This window comes from Ursus americanus, chromosome 34 (genome assembly GCF_024610735.1).
Source record: "Ursus americanus isolate L20-20 chromosome 34, mUrsAme1.1.p, whole genome shotgun sequence".
Classification (NCBI taxonomy): Eukaryota; Metazoa; Chordata; class Mammalia; order Carnivora; family Ursidae; genus Ursus; species Ursus americanus.
In genome coordinates this window covers 7,974,084-7,991,489 of record NC_142160.1, presented here as the reverse complement: position 1 = coordinate 7,991,489, position 17,406 = coordinate 7,974,084, and the positions used below count along the sequence as shown (strand labels likewise).

The 17,406-nt window shown below is 46.6% G+C and overlaps 1 protein-coding gene and 1 long non-coding RNA gene across 4 annotated transcripts in view; one reads left to right on the top strand and one right to left on the bottom strand.

Annotated features, from left to right (window-relative positions):
- Positions 1-12,818, top strand: part of VLDLR (very low density lipoprotein receptor) — a 29,564-nt gene extending 16,746 nt beyond the window's left edge. The window contains exons 4-19 of one of the 3 annotated variants that reach the window (XM_045772413.2): positions 357-479; positions 2,174-2,545; positions 2,638-2,760; positions 2,847-2,969; positions 3,431-3,550; positions 3,665-3,790; positions 4,815-4,986; positions 5,559-5,777; positions 6,639-6,757; positions 7,296-7,435; positions 7,766-7,907; positions 8,741-8,887; positions 9,769-9,852; positions 10,231-10,311; positions 11,107-11,276; positions 12,169-12,818. In XM_045772413.2, coding sequence (XP_045628369.1) covers positions 357-479; positions 2,174-2,545; positions 2,638-2,760; positions 2,847-2,969; positions 3,431-3,550; positions 3,665-3,790; positions 4,815-4,986; positions 5,559-5,777; positions 6,639-6,757; positions 7,296-7,435; positions 7,766-7,907; positions 8,741-8,887; positions 9,769-9,852; positions 10,231-10,311; positions 11,107-11,276; positions 12,169-12,204 — 2,297 coding nt within the window. In that variant the 3' untranslated portion in view covers positions 12,205-12,818. The remainder of the gene's footprint in view (positions 1-356; positions 480-2,173; positions 2,546-2,637; positions 2,761-2,846; positions 2,970-3,430; positions 3,551-3,664; positions 3,791-4,814; positions 4,987-5,558; positions 5,778-6,638; positions 6,758-7,295; positions 7,436-7,765; positions 7,908-8,740; positions 8,888-9,768; positions 9,853-10,230; positions 10,312-11,106; positions 11,277-12,168) is intronic. The other 2 variants (XM_087858780.1, XM_045772415.2) reach the window with 2 other exon arrangements.
- The window catches only part of LOC123776443 (uncharacterized), a 258,350-nt gene that overhangs the window by 136,218 nt on the left and 104,726 nt on the right, over positions 1-17,406 (bottom strand). The gene's annotated exons all lie outside the window — the stretch shown is intronic.

The following is a 17,406-nucleotide window of genomic DNA, read 5'->3' as shown; positions in this document are numbered from 1 at the left end:
ACCTTATGTGGTATCTGACAGATAACAACAAAAAAATAAAAATAAAAGGTCAAGGAGCAGGCCAGCCAATAAGCCTAAGTGTGCCAAGTAAAACAGAAGCCAGAGCGGAGCACGCCACGGAACCTTGAAGGAGTAACACGGTCAAGGCTCTCCGGTGTCCTGCCGGGCGACACCGGCTGGCGTGGCTTCTGAGCAGTGGAGCTGGTGAACCATCTCCCCAGGCTTCAACTAGTAAGTCGAATGCCAGCCCTCCGCCAGGCCACCGAGTGACAGGTGTGAGCCCTTGCAGGCAGCTCAGGAGCAGCACGGCCCGGCCGCGTGGGGGAGGCTCTTTTGAGACTGTATATCGTCAACAGATATGAGAACATGCCGCATAAATGAGATCAGCTGTGGCGCCCGTTCCACTCAGTGTATCCCAGTGTCCTGGAGGTGTGATGGTGAAAATGATTGTGACAGTGGCGAAGATGAAGAAAACTGTGGTAAGAAGATCAGTGTGGAGTGGCTTATCCCCAAGACCCTTTTCGCTCAAAGAAGGGTGGGCAGGGGGAGAAGCGCCCCGGAGCGTGAAGATGCAGCTCCGCTGACTCGCTTTTCGGTGACCTCACTCTCCGCTCAGCTACTTGGCCTTCATTACTGCCCTAATACGCTGGCGTAAGTTCCCACGGTGACTGACCACTGCTTGCTTTGGGGTCTGTCCTAGGCAGATAGAAGTGGGAAGGTAAGTCATTCAGGGCACTGCCGTCCAGAAATAGCTCCATGAAGCCACAAGGGTGTGGGCGTCTGTGTCTGTTAGGACCGGGGTGCATGGGCCGGCCCCACTTGGGCTCAGCACAACCAGGAGGGGACTAGGGACACTGGCAAGCTCACCTCTAGGTCTCAAGTGGGTCTGCTGCTTGGAATAAATTACTTGAGTAGCATACGAGCAACCTGAGTTAGCCTCCGAACTAGACTCTCTTTGAACCTTTCCAAAGGTTAACCGGGCACAGAAGCGTTAGCTATCATCTTGCCAGCACATACCCAAAGAAAACCCTACCCGACTGATGGTACTTTTGTCTCTTCTCACAGTTCCTGCCCGTAAAAACGAGCTCTTGTTTCCTACGCTTTCATGTTTCTGTTTCTGGAAAATGCGTAATAAAGTGCTGCGCGTTCCAGGCGAGGCCCTGGGAAATATCTGGGTTGAACAAACATTGCTGTGAGCACTCTTTCAAGCTACCGCCCTTTTATAGGGCCCCAAGAGCGACAGCTCCTGAGGCTGACAGGCACGGGCCTCCTGACGCAGCAGAGTACTAGTGAGCTGAGCGTGCTTGCAGTCCAAACGCCACTCTTGCGTGGAGAAGTCGACTTCTGAGGTCAATACCACTGCACCTAGTCCAATGAGTTTCGGTGTTCAATCTTAGAATTGAGCTATATGTACTGGTAAGCCCCAGAGCTGCCAAGTGTTTCCCTCCTAAATCTAGACTTTGCTTCCCAAGAGAGTCGTGGTCTCTACCCTAATTACCACCAAATTGTGACCTTGATTCATTCGGCAGGAATTTGAGGCCAAGTACAAACTGGCTAGTCGGCCTGGTTTATCATTATTAGCGTATCGGACAGCTAAGATTGTGGTCGATTCTAGCCCTAGCAGTGACTTTCTAACACTTGAAAATATTTAAGGCCTGTTAGTCCTGATCCACATTTGAAGGACCAACAGAGAAGGAACATGTATAGTAGCATAACATGATGGCTGATTTGTGTTAACAGTGTCATAATGCTTGTATGTTTGCCTGTATACCTGATTCATGGTAGTCTCGGCTGGTGATCCAAACTGATTAGCTGTCTGTCCAGTTCAAGATAGCTCAGTCTTTGCCACTCCAAATGAAATCCCCCGGTCAGGTTTAAGCTCCCTTTAGGAATCTGTTGTGGGCCTCATCTCAAATTAACTTCTAGTCTTCAGCTGTTCTCTTGGTTCTTTCTTTCCGTTCTTATTCAAGTGTCCCTGCATCTTGTCCATATTGAGACTGCTTGCTAGTACTCCAGGAACCTGGATTTGATAGAATTCCACGTTACCTTTTAAGTGAAGCTTGGAAAGCTAGGGTCCGTGATCCGAGATCCCGCTCACTGCGTCGTAGGACGAAAGTCTGGAAGGCAGGACGCGCCCCGCATGCTCTCAGCGACGCCTGCTCTCTCCCCGCAGGTAACATCACGTGCAGCCCCGACGAGTTCACCTGCTCCAGCGGCCGCTGCATCTCCAGGAATTTCGTCTGCAACGGCCAGGACGACTGCAGCGACGGCAGCGACGAGCTGGACTGCGCGCCCCCGACGTGCGGCGCGCACGAGTTCCAGTGCAGCACCTCGTCCTGCATCCCCCTCAGCTGGGTGTGCGACGACGACGCCGACTGCTCCGACCAGTCGGACGAGTCCCTGGAGCAGTGCGGCCGCCAGCCCGTGATGCACACCAAGTGCCCGGCCAGCGAGACCCAGTGCGGCTCCGGGGAGTGCATCCACAAGAAGTGGCGCTGCGACGGAGACCCCGACTGCAAAGACGGCAGCGACGAGGTCAACTGTCGTAAGTAGCCTTCTTTATCAGTCCGGCCTGCTCCGCGCGTCCGCCTGGATGGCTTGGCTGACCCTCCCCTGTCCTTCCCGCCTCCCCTACAGCTTCAAGAACCTGCCGCCCTGACCAGTTTGAGTGTGAGGACGGCAGCTGCATTCACGGCAGCAGGCAGTGCAACGGTATCCGGGACTGTGTGGACGGCTCTGATGAAGTCAACTGCAAAAACGGTGAGGGGCTCCTCCTGGGGGTGAGTCAGAGGACTGCTGGGAGCAGCCCCACCAATGGACTCTCGCTTTTGTGTTTTTCTTTATAGTCAATCAGTGCTTGGGCCCTGGCAAGTTCAAGTGCAGAAGTGGGGAGTGCATAGATATCGGTAAAGTATGTAACCAGGAGCAGGACTGCAGGGACTGGAGTGACGAGCCCCTGAAAGAATGTCGTAAGTGGAGGGGTTGCCTGAGCACAGAGTGGGGAAGGTTCATGACATGGCCCCTAGCTGATGCCCTGTGCACCCTGCCCAGTGCCCGCTTACAGCACTTTTTTAAGGAACCGTCTTCGGTTGCTGGGCTTCAGAGTGGCATTTTTATGCCTTAAAAATTGAAGCAGTGAAACTAGTTCATAGCTTTACCTCGTTAAAGAGAACTGATCAGCAATGGAGACACTTGACTCAGTACTACTTAGCCAGCCGGTAACCTGCCAAGGAGATTGGGTTTACTTAACTTCCCCCAAACCCTCCAAGATGCGTATCTTGAAGACAAATTATTAGACTTTAGGAAAGTCGTGGGTTTGGCCAGACTAACTAGATAAGTTATTGCAAAAAGCCCAGAGTTTAAATGTTAATTGGGGCAAATATCAGTCTGGGATAAGGTATGGGATAACTCTGGTCCCTTTTTATTTCAGATGTAAACGAATGCTTGGTTAATAATGGTGGCTGTTCTCACATCTGCAAAGACCTAGTTATAGGCTACGAATGTGACTGCGCAGCTGGGTTTGAACTGATAGATAAGAAAATCTGTGGAGGTGAGTACGGGAGGGAGCTTTAGCCTCGGGGGAGGGGGGCGGGGAGAGGAGAAAGGACAGTATCTTGCTATAGGTCATCTAGGCACAGAAGACTAATCCTAATTTCCCTCCTAGATATTGACGAATGCCAAAATCCGGGAATCTGCAGCCAAATTTGTATCAACTTAAAAGGCGGTTACAAGTGTGAATGTAGTCGGGGCTATCAGATGGATCTTGCCACTGGCGTGTGCAAGGCAGTAGGTAAATGGACTTGGACTGGTGTTGCTCTGGTACCTTTAGGAGTAAGGCCTTACCAAGGGTGCAGCCAGTGACCCCAAGAGTCAACTAAATTATGGAATCAAGGTAGTACAGCTCTTCCCCGACTTCTGATAGGGTCGCAATCCAATAAACCCATTTTAAGTTGAAAACATCTCAAGTCGAAAATGCATTTAATATACCTAACCTACCAAATATCATGGCTCAGCCAAGCCTGCCTTAAATGTGCTCAGAACTCTTACGTCAGCTTATAGTTGGACATCATCTAACACAAAGCCCATAAAGTACTGAATGTCACATGTAATGCATTGAGTACCCTACTGAAAGTGAAAAGCAGAATGGTCGTATGGGTACGGACGGGTGTCAGCTCATCGGCTGTTCACACCCTCGTCATCACGGGGCTGACCAGGAGCTGCGGCTCGAGGCTGCTGCCCAGCATCGAGAAAGAACATCACAAGACAAGATGGTAGCCCCTATCACTGGCCTGGGGAAAGATCCCAACTCCAAATTCGAAGTGTGGTTTCTACTGAACGCAAACTGCTCTTGTACCATCGTAAAGTTGAAAAATCCTAAGTCCGGGACTGTCTGTTCTTGAGATCAGTGTTACTCAACTCTCAGGACAGTATCACAGGTTAAACGTAAGATCGTTTCCCTGGACACCTGCCTTGGTCAGTTCCTTTTGCATAGGATACCATGAATACCTACCAGGTTCGCTTACTTCCTGCTTCCAAAACTTGAATGCAGTCCCAGTAAGAAACTTAGTCAACAGCTGCTCGGAAACTGTTCCAGGCTGCTGAGCCACCCTACTGTTGAGTGCTGTGACCCCAGGACTGCCTTCATGAACTAGGAAGTGCTTACAATTCCCGGGGGCACGGACTGCAGCAAGCCCCCTCCTCAGGTGTTTGGCGGTGCCTTTACTGTTTAAGTGCTCCTCCTCTGAAAGGAGGTGACTTAGAAGGACCTTGCCTTCTTACAGCGAAACTAAATAAACCTGACTCCTGTCTTTCAGGCAAAGAGCCAAGTTTGATCTTCACGAATCGAAGAGACATCCGGAAGATTGGCTTGGAGAGGAAGGAATATATCCAACTCGTTGAACAGCTAAGAAATACCGTGGCTCTTGATGCGGACATTGCTGCTCAGAAGCTGTTCTGGGCTGATCTCAGTCAGAAGGCCATCTTTAGGTAACTTCAGTTCTCTGCGTAGCGTCTTTGGGAAGGTTTGGAGGAATTTCTAGCTCCATTCAAGCATCTAATTAGCTGGGACTCTTAAATCTGGACACTGATTCTTCAGCTCTTAAGTTACTATCAGTCCCTCACGAGAGACTGACAATTGGCATATGAAGTCAAAGGTGGCTATAGCTACAGGATTAGAACAAAGGACATCTTAGTTTCTCCTCCTGTCACCCCTTTCTTTCCAGTTAATTGACAACTTTTCGTAGCGGCTACCAATGGAAACGGTAGCGGCAGCTTTTTCTTAAAGGGAACTCGAGAAACTCAGACGATGGCTCTTGCCACAAACAGCCTCACTTAGAAATGTGTCAGTCTTGCTTGTCGAGCACATTCCAGCAACTAAATAATGGACACTACTGTGTAGTATCAGTAAGAGGCATAGTTAAACGATGAGAGTGGTGAGCCATGGTGTTACTCGAGCTTCTTCTGAACAGAGTTGTTGACCATTTTGTAAGCAGAAAGCCCATTCTCCAGGCTCTGATGGTGTCAAACTCTTAAACTTCTTGTGACCTATTCTGTTTCAGTGCCTCAATTGATGACAAGGTTGGTAGACATGTTAAAATGATCGACAATGTCTATAATCCTGCAGCCATTGCTGTTGATTGGGTGTACAAGACCATCTACTGGACTGATGTGGCTTCTAAGACTATTTCAGTAGCTACTCTTGATGGAACCAAGAGGAAGTTCCTGTTCAACTCTGGCTTGCGGGAGCCTGCCTCCATAGCTGTGGACCCCCTGTCTGGGTTTGTAGTCTCTTTTTTCTAGCCTTTTGGATGCTATCTGTGTATGCCAGGAGCAGCCTGGCTGAAACCGTACAGAAATCCCAAGACTTACAACTCCCCACACCAAAGAACTACCCAGTCCAAGGTGTCAGCGGTCCAGTAAGTCCACTCTCTTCCAGGCCCTCCCTGGCAGGATGGGCGCTGACTGATAGTAAGGAAACATGCTTGACTTGACACACACACAAAAGCTGTATCTGAACCCTTATGGCCACCCAGCTTCTCCGCAAGTGACTTTTAATTGTTGTCTGAATACTTTGTCAGGTTAGCTCTGGATGACCCAGCCTAAGTCCTAGCACGAGTCGTGAGGATTTTGGTAACCATATTATCTCAAGGCTTCCATCTAAATATCCAACTTGTCTGAAAGTCCAGTTGAAATAAATGGATCTCTAGCAACATTTCACCAAGAGGTCGCCCTAAATGGGTGCTAAATAATATAGAAAAGCAGCTTAGGAAGTTGACTAAGGCTCTAGTAAGGACACCTGACTCCCGTGAATCGTCGCGAAAGCAGTCCGCCAAGCCCCTCCAATAAAGCTTAACATATACTCACCCTTCAGTTCTCTGAAAGAATTGGGCTTTTGTGAAGGAAATATATAACCTGTGACTTGGGGTTGAAATATAATTATCACACTTAAATAGATTAATATAGTTCATAATGAGCTGGTAGGTTCTTAGTGTTAACTTTTGTTTATCCGGAACATAATTTAGACCATTAACCTATTATTGTTGGTCTCTAGAGTTTTCTAGTCATTCTTCAAATGTGTATCTCAGACTACAAGTTTATTCCTTCTAAACCACTGAGGCTTCTTATTTAATTCTTCCCAGCTTTGTGTACTGGTCAGACTGGGGAGAACCAGCTAAAATAGAAAAAGCAGGAATGAATGGATTTGATAGGCGGCCCCTGGTGACAGTGGACATCCAATGGCCTAACGGAATTACACTCGGTATGTCTGTCCTTCCTTCCTTGGCCACCAATCCAGCCGTCTCCACAGCTTTCCCTTCCCTCCATGGTTTATTCTGGACTAGACCAGACCGCTCCCATGGGCCCTGCAATAGCAGGAATTCTGGATGAATGTAGCTGAGCAATACAGATCGAATGGTGGGGCCTTAACAAATTAGATGCTCTATCATCACTAGCTTTTCTGTCCATTTGGGCCTAATATGGGACATAAATTCAGTGCATTTGGCCCTTAACTCTCATCCATCAGGGAAGAAAAACATACTTGCCTCTCTGAACACTTCCATAAAGTGAGTACCATTTCTTAAGCCAGCACCTTTGAGACTCTTAGGTACTCCTTGAATCTCCCAGAATGAGTGTGGGTACAGACCCCACATGCTGCCTCACAGGGTTTGTGGGACCCCCTTAGGAACCCGTGCTGGAGAAGGAGCCATGAGAATAGAATATTGGATTTCCTGGATATTTTCAGTGGAAGCCAGGGCGGTGATGGCATCTCATGCACTGACAATTCTTTTCCTCCCCAGACCTCATCAAGAGTCGTCTCTACTGGCTTGACTCCAAGTTGCACATGCTGTCCAGTGTAGACCTGAATGGCCAAGATCGCAGGATTGTCCTCAAGTCTCTGGAGTTCCTAGCTCACCCTCTTGCGCTGACCATATTTGAGGTGAGATGGGCGCGTCACCTCTAAGCGTGTACCTCTGAGTTGCTACGGCGCCCCAGGGGAGAAAGGACAGAACAGGTACGGGGCGGGAGGGATCGGCAGAGCAGCATGACCCAAGAAACCGCTTTCACTTCAGACATGGGACAGATTCGATGCTCATTTCCTATAGCACTCCAAGAAGCCTGAACTTGCATCTCCAACAGCGTAACGTCTAACCTCCCAGACCAGGGTTCAGTAAACGTGCACCATTCAATTGCCAGAAATAGCGATGACCTCAGATATGGACTTGTGTTAATCCTAGGTGTCGCTGCTAATTTGGGGGTTCTGTTTTAGGATCGCGTCTACTGGATAGATGGGGAAAATGAAGCAGTCTACGGTGCCAATAAATTCACTGGGTCAGAGCTGGCTACTCTGGTCAACAACTTGAATGATGCCCAAGACATCATTATCTACCACGAACTCGTCCAGCCGTCAGGTAACGGGGACAGGCACAGCCCTCCATCTGTAAGGCCCCGGGAGGGACAGCAGCGTGGGGTAGTACCAGCTTGGCCATCAGTAGCTCTTCCAACAACCCAACTTGCTCTAAAATGGAACTTTCCCCTCCAGTCCCCTACTTCAGACACGTCACACGTGGTGTTGTTTTGTTTTCATTTCTGACTTCCTAGTGAAAGGGCTTTCAGAACTTCAGCTCTTCCCTTCCCTTCCCACCCTCAGCATTCAGTCTTATTCCAGTCTTTTCCATACCTCATGGTCTTCATTCCCTTATACTAAGACTCATGCACTATCCTCCAAAGTAGCTTTTATGCCACCAACTTCCTACCTCCCCATCATGACACATCTTCTATGTAGATCCTCAAACACGTCTGGCCACACCAGCTCCTGCTTGGACTACTTGACTGGTTCTGTCCACAGGAAACGCTTTGACCTCCCTCTAGCTGGGTTCTTTCCCCTTTGGGGGAGCAAGGCTAAAGCAAAGACCAAGGAGGACATGCTCATCTCCTTCCCCTGAGTCTTCACTCTAAGCTTTGGGCCCGTAGTGGGTGCCTCCTGTCCCCACCTGCTCCCTCACCACCCACCTGTTCCAGGCATAATCCTTACGCTGTTTTCATGAACTTTCTTGGGATCTGTGACATCCTTGGCGCATGCTGCCTATACCCTTGTATTTCTTCTTGTACTGGTTGAACTTGAAGGTCGAGACAAGTGTAATCTCCCTGGGAACAAGGTCTCATGTCTCCAGCATCTAGAACGGGGCTTTACGTATAGCAGGCACCAGGACACCTCTTGTAAAGGACTTTTATCTCTGGATAGGTAAAAACTGGTGCGAAGAAGACATGCCGAACGGAGGCTGTGAATACCTGTGTCTGCCGGCGCCACAAATTAATGATCATTCCCCAAAATACACCTGTTCCTGTCCCAATGGGTACAGTCTGGAAGAGAACGGCCGGGAGTGCCACAGTAAGGCTTTTGACTTTTCAACCACAAGCGGGACCTAACAGGCAACAGAGTAAGACACTAGACGAAAAACTAGCCTGGATGTTAAGAATTCTGCTTTAACCGATTCTTGGAGTAGATTTGAGAACATATCTGCTACCACTGTGTGCCGGGTTGCTGTGTCATGACTTCGCAACTGACTTCTCACTCATTTCAGCAGTGGGTGAGTCTGTAAGTGACCACAGCGTGAACGGGACTATCCGGATGTGTCCCGGTTCGTCCCGCAACAGCACCGAGCTAGCCAACTTGCAGATAATTAAACAAAGTCTTAATGTGTTCCTCCAGAGAGAGAGAGAGGCCATGGTTACAGGAAACCTTAGGGCCCCCGTGGGCGACACCATCTTAAACTCACACTTAAACCCAACTTGATTTTCGTCTTCCGTTCTTAGCTTTTGATTGAGTGGCAAATTAAACTCTCATGTTGTGAGCAAGGAGCTCCTATTGTGAGGTTTCTATTAGCTTAATACGGAGTTCCTGCAGGGACTAGCTCAGTTTACTGAGAAAGTAACTGCAAGACAGTCTGACAAGAAGACTAGTATGTCTGATACTCTCTGTTCTCGAGAACATTTCTGGTAACTTCCAGGATGATGCTGAGAGGGCTAAGTGTGGCTATGCATCTTTTTTAATTGTCTGATTCTGAATGCGGACTCTCCTGTCCCAAGTCTCGTGTGTCTCTGGTTTTGCACGAAGACTTCCTTTCAGCTTTGACCACGCAACTTAGCTCAGCAGTGACTTATCTATTTCCCGTGAGGTTAAAAATAACCTTCCGAGTGGTTTGTCTGGATGGAACAGCTAGCCGCCCTGGAACCTTGGCGTCAACCAGGTTCTTGGTCTTTATAATTCAGGTACTGCAACTCCTGTGACTTACAGTGAGACAAAAGGTATCCACACAACAGAAGTTGCACCAACTAGTGGACTAGTTCCTGGAGGTACTGGGCCCAGTACTACGCACTGTGAAACCCAACTAACAGCCACATTCTTTGTATTTATCGCTTCAATAATTCATGCAGCCCTGTAACCACTAGTTCTCCCCCTAGCTAGTAACCTACATTTCAGCTCCAAAGCCCAAAAGCCTGCAATCCTTCGTCTGACCTGACTTAGGAAGGTTGCTACTAGACAACTGTTGGTGAAATAGCTATTCGAGTGCGTGACTCTCGAATCCTTCTCGACTAGTTGTGCCCGGTATGCAATGCAGTAGATACTGACCCGCAGTAATGGATGCCAGGGCATGAGGTGCTCTGCCAGATGGGTCCATTTCTAAGTCTGAATTCACATCCATCTCAATGGATTCCTTTCATTCCCTGTAGGGATCAATGTGACCACTGCGGTATCAGAGGCCACTGTTCCCCCCAAGGGCACTTCTGCTGCCTGGGCCATCCTTCCTCTCCGTAAGTACCTTCCCCACATATCTGGAGAAACTTGTTAGACACCCACCAGATGGGCATTTTGTTCGCTCCCACCCCAGCCTGGCACACTGAGTTGAGTCCATACCTTTCTCTTTGACGGTATCCACGGCACCGTGGGTGGCAGCGATAAATGCTCAACTGTTACATGAAAGGTGCTGATCACTCTCTACCTCAGAGTTTTTAGTCTGGCTTATCCCCTCTCACAATACATTCCTTTAGGTAAAGAGCACTGTTCTCTTCCCCTTGGAAAGGTGTAGAATGCTTCATACAGAGGAGACATGCAAATGCTTACATGCTTTCTTGAGGAGTTGTAGGACTTGAAGAGAGTAAATTAAAAATAGGTAAGAATCATCAAGCTCAGGGAGAAGAACATCTAGAGCAATTATCGGGCATGGGCATTCTAAGGCCCTGTGCTGTAATGGCCACTTTGTCCTGGAACACTGGAGTCCAAGCTTAGCTAACACACCTGGGGGGCCACTGGAAAAGTGCTCCAGAAACTTCTGGAATTTTCATTCAGTTGGCCTGGGCCAGGGCCCAGGACTCTACACTTGCCCAAATGATGTGTTGAACTTAGCACCAGTCCACAGAATAATACTTGACCACTGCTCTGAACTTGTTTTAAGCTCCTGGCCCATTTATAGTCTAACATCTAGTCATGCTAGCTTCCTACAACATGAAATTTTTATTAACATCAAGTCTCAAGGTTTCCTGAAATTGATCTGTTTTTGTATGTTTTGAGACTAGACCCTGTTCAGCCACCTTCTCACTTTTTTTCAGTGCTCTTGGCAATGGCGGCAGTCGGTGGCTACTTGATGTGGCGGAACTGGCAACACAAGAACATGAAAAGCATGAACTTTGACAATCCTGTGTACTTGAAGACTACTGAAGAGGACCTGTCAATAGACATTGGTAGACACAGTGCTTCTGTTGGACACACATACCCAGCAGTAAGTCAGCTTTGTGTCTTGATACACCCTGGCTTGCGATAGGACTTTCTGGGAAGGAGACCACTAACTCAAGCTATGGCTGCTTGGGCTAGGAAGAGCCATTAGGATCACAAAGCCACCAAACAGACCTACTAAACCTGGAGATTAGACAGTCTAGCCTGTTAGAACACATGCCAGTCAGCTGACAAGCATCTGCCCCAGACAGAATGACAAGTAAGTCAACCTAAGGTCATCACTATACTACTGGAGATATCTTTTGGTTATAGAAACTCTGTGTGAAGAGTAGCATGAACCAAGGGGCTCCTATGTGAACTGTCAAGTCAGCTATTTCCTGGACACTTTAAAGTTTGCATATCCTGTACAGGGGAGTTGACTTAAAGTCAGCATACAGAGCAAGATTCCTTTAGCCATCATTACCAAATGCTTGAAAGTGGCCTATCCTGCCTATTGTAGCCAGCTTCTTTTCAGCAGGAGAGTTAGTCCCTTGTTCTTCAGTTGAAACCCAACTGGAGCATTTGGCCTTCACTTAGGGAACAGTCTGAACAAAACAAGCACTCAGCGCTCCCTCTCAAGCTCTCTGGTCAAACAAAGAATGGTGGTCCATTCATGGCCCGCATGTGTCTTTTCCCTATTTTTCTCCAACGTTTAAGATTCTTCAAGGGAATGGCAGGATCAGCTCCACTATTTTCTCTTTCTACCAAGTAGATACCATTGGATTCAAGTGAAAATGCATCCGTGACACGACTCAATACTGCTTTACATCTGACTTCCCTTCCATGTCCCTTTGGTCTTTGGATGACCGAGTCGAAAGCACGGTCCATTCGAGAGACTGGAGTTACTACTACCAATGAGTGGTCACCAAGCTCATCCTGTACCTTTTTATCTTCCACAGATATCGGTTGTAAGCACAGACGATGACCTAGCTTGACTTCAGAGACAAGTCTTGGCCTCTGAGGTCTAAAACCAATAACCCTCCACTTCGAAATGGTAACCAAGCCAGCACCTGAAGTCCTTCTTCCTCCGGTCTGGAAGAACATCAAGATATCTTTACGTGGATCAAGCTTGTATACTTGACCATTTTTATAGTACTTTTGTAAATATTCCTGTCCACATTCTACTTCAGCTTTGGATGTGGTTACCAAGTATCTAACCCTTGAGTTTCTAGACAGTATTGCCACATCTGGCCAAATATGCACTTTCCCTAGAAAGCCATATTCCAGCAATGACACTTGTGCTATAGTGTATACCATCTGTACATACACTGTATAGACCATTTGTAAATAGCCCAGAGAACAATCACTATTCTTAAGCACTTTGAAAATATTTCTATGTAAATTATTGTAAACTTTTTCAATGGTTGGGACAATGGCAATAGGATAAAACGGGTTACTAAGATGAAATTGCCAAAAAATTTGTAAACTAATTTTGTACGTATGAATGAAATCTTTGACCTCAGTGGAGGTTTGCAAAGACTGAGTGTTCAAACTACTGTACATTTTTTTTTCAAGTGCTAAAACAATTAAACCAAGCAGCTTAACCATGGTTTGTGCCTATTCCTCCAGCATAAACTTCTGTCAATGGCCTAAGTAGCATCAAGCGTTTTAACTAAATAGATGAGCTAGAGATATAGAGCTTGACGTTGGGTAACTGGGCCTGTAAATTGGCTAGTTTCTCTTACAGCCAAGTACTAAAAGAACAAGGTACCCCCTAATATCCACTCCTGAAATATTTATTTTGTAAAAGAAGCTAGCTTAGCCTGTACCTAGACTTTCTCTTATTTAGAGGCAGGTTCCTTTTCTGAATCATTTGTTTCCTGATCTAGAAACCTACGCTAAGATTTCTAGCAATTCTGCTTCTTCATACTTAAGTCTGTGTGTTCCATGTTCTGTCATTATATGTTGCTCCAGGACAAGTGCCTTCTTGTCCTTGAGCTTGTCCTTGAGCAAAGCATGTTCGTCTTTGATGAGTCTACACCATCTACCATGAAGAGAGCTAGAAAGGTAACAGGTAGTGCCATTCTTGAACATTCTAAGGTTCTCAGTAGGGTTAACATCTCCAACCCCTGGGAACTTGTTAAAAATGCAAGTTCTTAGGCCCCTTCCCAGATCTGCTGAGTGAGAAACTTTGGGGGTGGGGTTCAGGAATGTGTTTTCACAAGCCCTTCAGGTGATTGTAATGTCAACTAGTTTGAAAACCACTGTTCCAATGGGACTTCATGGAGAATCTGCAGTATCTTCCTATTTTTCAGTCTGGCTGGCATAGGATCCTTCTGTGGACAATGTCTGAAATTTTTAGTATGACGAACGGATAAGGAATTTGGGCAGAAGAAGTAGGAGCACAGGGCTTTAAATAAGTTTTCCATCAGATTGGCCATTACTGCCTTTCTCTGAAGTCTCAGGATGTGAGCAAACAAGGGAAGACATGAGGTTTGGAGCCCTGGGAAGATGCTCTAATTCCAAAGGGAGGTGGGGAGTCAGCTGTAGATGTGATTCCTCTTGGGGCTCACTGACCAATGCAGGAACAAGAGGATGAAGAGATGTTCTGAGTAACTAAATGGATGGGGGGATGATGCCTATTGTACTCGCACCCAGAACGTAAGTAAGGCAGTTGACAACTTGCTTGTGGCTCAGGTGGAGAACAACGATCTTAGATGAAGTTGCTTCTGCCGTATTGTTTCATAGATACCCTGTTAGGATTTTCAAATGGATGAAAATGAAACAATAGGCATGGGCTCGTGTGTAAGTGGCTTGGGGGGGGGCACGTGTGCAAGTCTGACATACAGAAGGACAAGGCTGTAGCTGTGAAGGTAGGACTCTGTGTTGTACACCTGTTGCTTCCTCTGCAAATAGTCATTACACTAAACAGGATCGGCCTGCCGACACAGGGTATCTGAAGTGCCTGTGTGATAAGTAGGCTAGCGTACATCGTAGCTCAACTCTGAAGGCCATCTGGTTGACCAGTACTTTGACCCTGCTATTATACAAAACCCACCTGTTTCTTTTTTTTTTAACTGGATCAATACAAAATTCCCACCTAGGGAGCTTGAAGATAGCAGTGTGTTCCCCCATTACAAGGACTGTGGAGTACTAACATTAAGGCCCAAAGCCATAGTTTTTAAGAATAACATCAAGTATTATTCTCTATCCTCTTCTCTTAGACCCCAGTCCCCACTGTGTTAAGTTCTAGGTCCCACTCTCCAACCTTCAAAGAGCCTAAAGTATTTCCTTCTTTTACCCTGCTTAACCCCCAGGAAGTAACCAAGGATAGAAACTCTACCGTAAGAGTTGAAAAAATGAAGGTATTTCTACTGAAATCAGAATAGCCGATAAGGCTAGTTAATTCAGCGTGTACTCCTAGCTCGTGAGGAGCTAGAGCCTTGGGCTTTAGTATCCACAAAAGAACTGTAAGAATCTCATATGAAACATACTGGTGTGAGTTTGCTCTATCTGTAGAGTTGACTAGAGAAGATGAGAATTAGTTAAGAGGTAAGATAGGAAGCTTATCTAACACTAAAGTGGGGTGTTTGGAGTTAAATGTGTCATACAAAGTCACTGAACGTGGGTCCTCCAGAGACTTTAGCAATTGCTACCAAGATTGATAAAAGATGAGTAAACAAATTGGTGGCCTCTCGTATAGAAATCCAGCCAAGTCCTTGAGTCCGAATTCTTATGTGGCCTTTACAAGCTATCTATTTGGCAAGAAAAAATCCCAGTTGTTCAACCAGCTCCTTGAAGACATTCTTATAGCTAAATTAGAGCCATGGCATCATCTTCAAGCCTATGGTGTTCTATTCTTGATGAACACAAGGCAAAAAAAGAGAGAGAGAGAGAGGCTTCAACTTTGGCACTTACTTCTGTTCCTTGTACATTTGGAAGTCAGATAGCCCTTCTCAAAAAAAAAAAAAAAAAAGGAGAGTGATAGAGAGAGAAAAGAAAGACTTTAAATAGCAAAACTATAGGGCATTTAAAGAACTTCTTAGTTTAATACTGAGAAATGGGGAACTGAAGTATAACGTTTAACTATCCGCACCCCCAAAGCAAAAGATTCTGGTGGAGTGTTCTGTGTCGTGTAATGTAACTAGAGGAATTTCCTAGAATTCTTACCTAGTGAAGCAGTTTATTCTTTTGAGCCCAAATGGAACTGGAACCCTCGATTCAGCAGGGAAACTTGCAAGAAGCATATGCACTTTTGCTGTGATAACTTAGGTCCAAGAATTTAGACTGCAACCTGCTAATCTTGATCACCAAGTTTGAGCTCCTCGGTTCCATCAAGTATCCAGCCTGACTCTTTGGAAAAATTGGGAATTATATGTTCACATTTCTGCCATACCGTGGACCTAACTTGTGGAGGTTCAGGAATACATAGAAGTAGAAAAAGTCTTCAAATATACCTTGTTTCCAAACACAGAGGACTTTTTTTGTGCATACACCATCCTTGTCTGCTTTCATAGATCAAAAGCTGAATCAGAATTAGCAGTGGGGGTCCACAGTTATTAAGGAACAGATGACAGAAATGTCTCAACTCTCTATTGTACCTCCCAAATCCGTCGAGCGTTTCCAAGCCTGGCTCATTCAAGAAACAGGGATGAGTTGGACCACAAACTGACAGTCTCCCTGTAAACCTTCCATCCAGGGTCACAGAAGCCAGCGTCAAACAGGCTGAAGGTGGGGTGCAGACTCTGCAGGGTGCCCTGGGCACATCATCAATAGTTTTCTTTATCGTTGTGCTTAAGGGGAAGGTTAGACTGTCAGCAAGGACATTCCCAAGCAAGGACTCTGGTGTCAGTCTTGATGTGGTAGCTTGGGCAAGCTGCTGATCCCCTCGGCAGATGGGCAAGATGGGGACCGTGTTGGCGTGCCATGGCGAGGGTTAAGGAGGATGCAGAAGGACTCAGCGTGGTGTCTGGCATTTAGTGGATGCAAGGCAAGTGTCACTGCTGGAGAGGACTCTCAATGCTATGCCTCTCTTTGTATTCATTCTGGCATGACCTAGAAACTGGTATGTGACTTTACCAGTAGGAGTTACAGTACCTTGACTCATTATTGAGCGTACATGCATTAGACCCTGTCCCAAGTATTTTCCACTACACCCATCTGATGAGATCTAGGTGTGAAATTCAGGTAGTGAAATCACCTTTATATAGTTAAAAAAAAAACGTCAAGGGTTACATGATTCAAACCCTAAGACATGTAGCTGGCGTGCTTCTACCCCCACCTTTTGACTTTAATGCCTGGAACATGGAAACAGATATTTGGTGGCCTGCACAGTCTTTGGATGGCAGCTAAATCTCTTTGAATCCCCTTAACTTCTTAATAGCTTACCAATGTGCTCAATAAACGCTGGCATGTATTTTATGTGATCTTCACAACAACCCAAATAGGTGTCTTCATTTTATAGATGTAAAAAACTGAGACCACAGATGACATAGGGATTCCAAACCCTGTGTGCTTACTTCCATACCCTCTCAGAAAAGGAGGCAGAGCTGTGTAAAGGTTAAGCTGGACATCACACTGCAGGTTTGCAGAGTCCCCTTTACTACTGATAGTAGGATCCTTCAGCAGTTTCCTGGTGTCTCAGATGCTCTTAATGGCTGACATTCAAGATGGCATCAGACCAAAAGAACAACACTAGTGCTGTATCAGGTCGGCACAGAACGTTGGTAGTTATGTGCCCATGCCTCAAGATGCCAGAAGTTCCAGAATTATTTTCCTTGTGAAGTAGAAGTAGATTACTGGATTGCAAAGTAAAAGATAAAGACCCCCTGAAGGAATTTATGGACATGCAACCTCCCTCCTATATATAAAGATATTGGGGAAAACAAGCTGTATCACAACCAAACGTCCATCATAAGGCTCTCATAAGGAAAGACACGCCTGGGGCGCCTGGGTGGCACAGCGGTTAAGCATCTGCCTTCGGCTCAGGGCGTGATCCCAGCGTTGTGGGATCGAGCCCCACATCAGGCTCCTCTGCTATGAGCCTGCTTCTTCCTCTCCCACTCCCCCTGTTTGTGTTCCCTCTCTCGCGGGCTGTCTATCTCTGTCAAATAAATAAATAAAATCTTAAAAAAAAAAAAAAAAAAAAGGAAAGACATGCCCAAGAAGACAGGGAGAACTGTGCTTGGGTCAAGTGA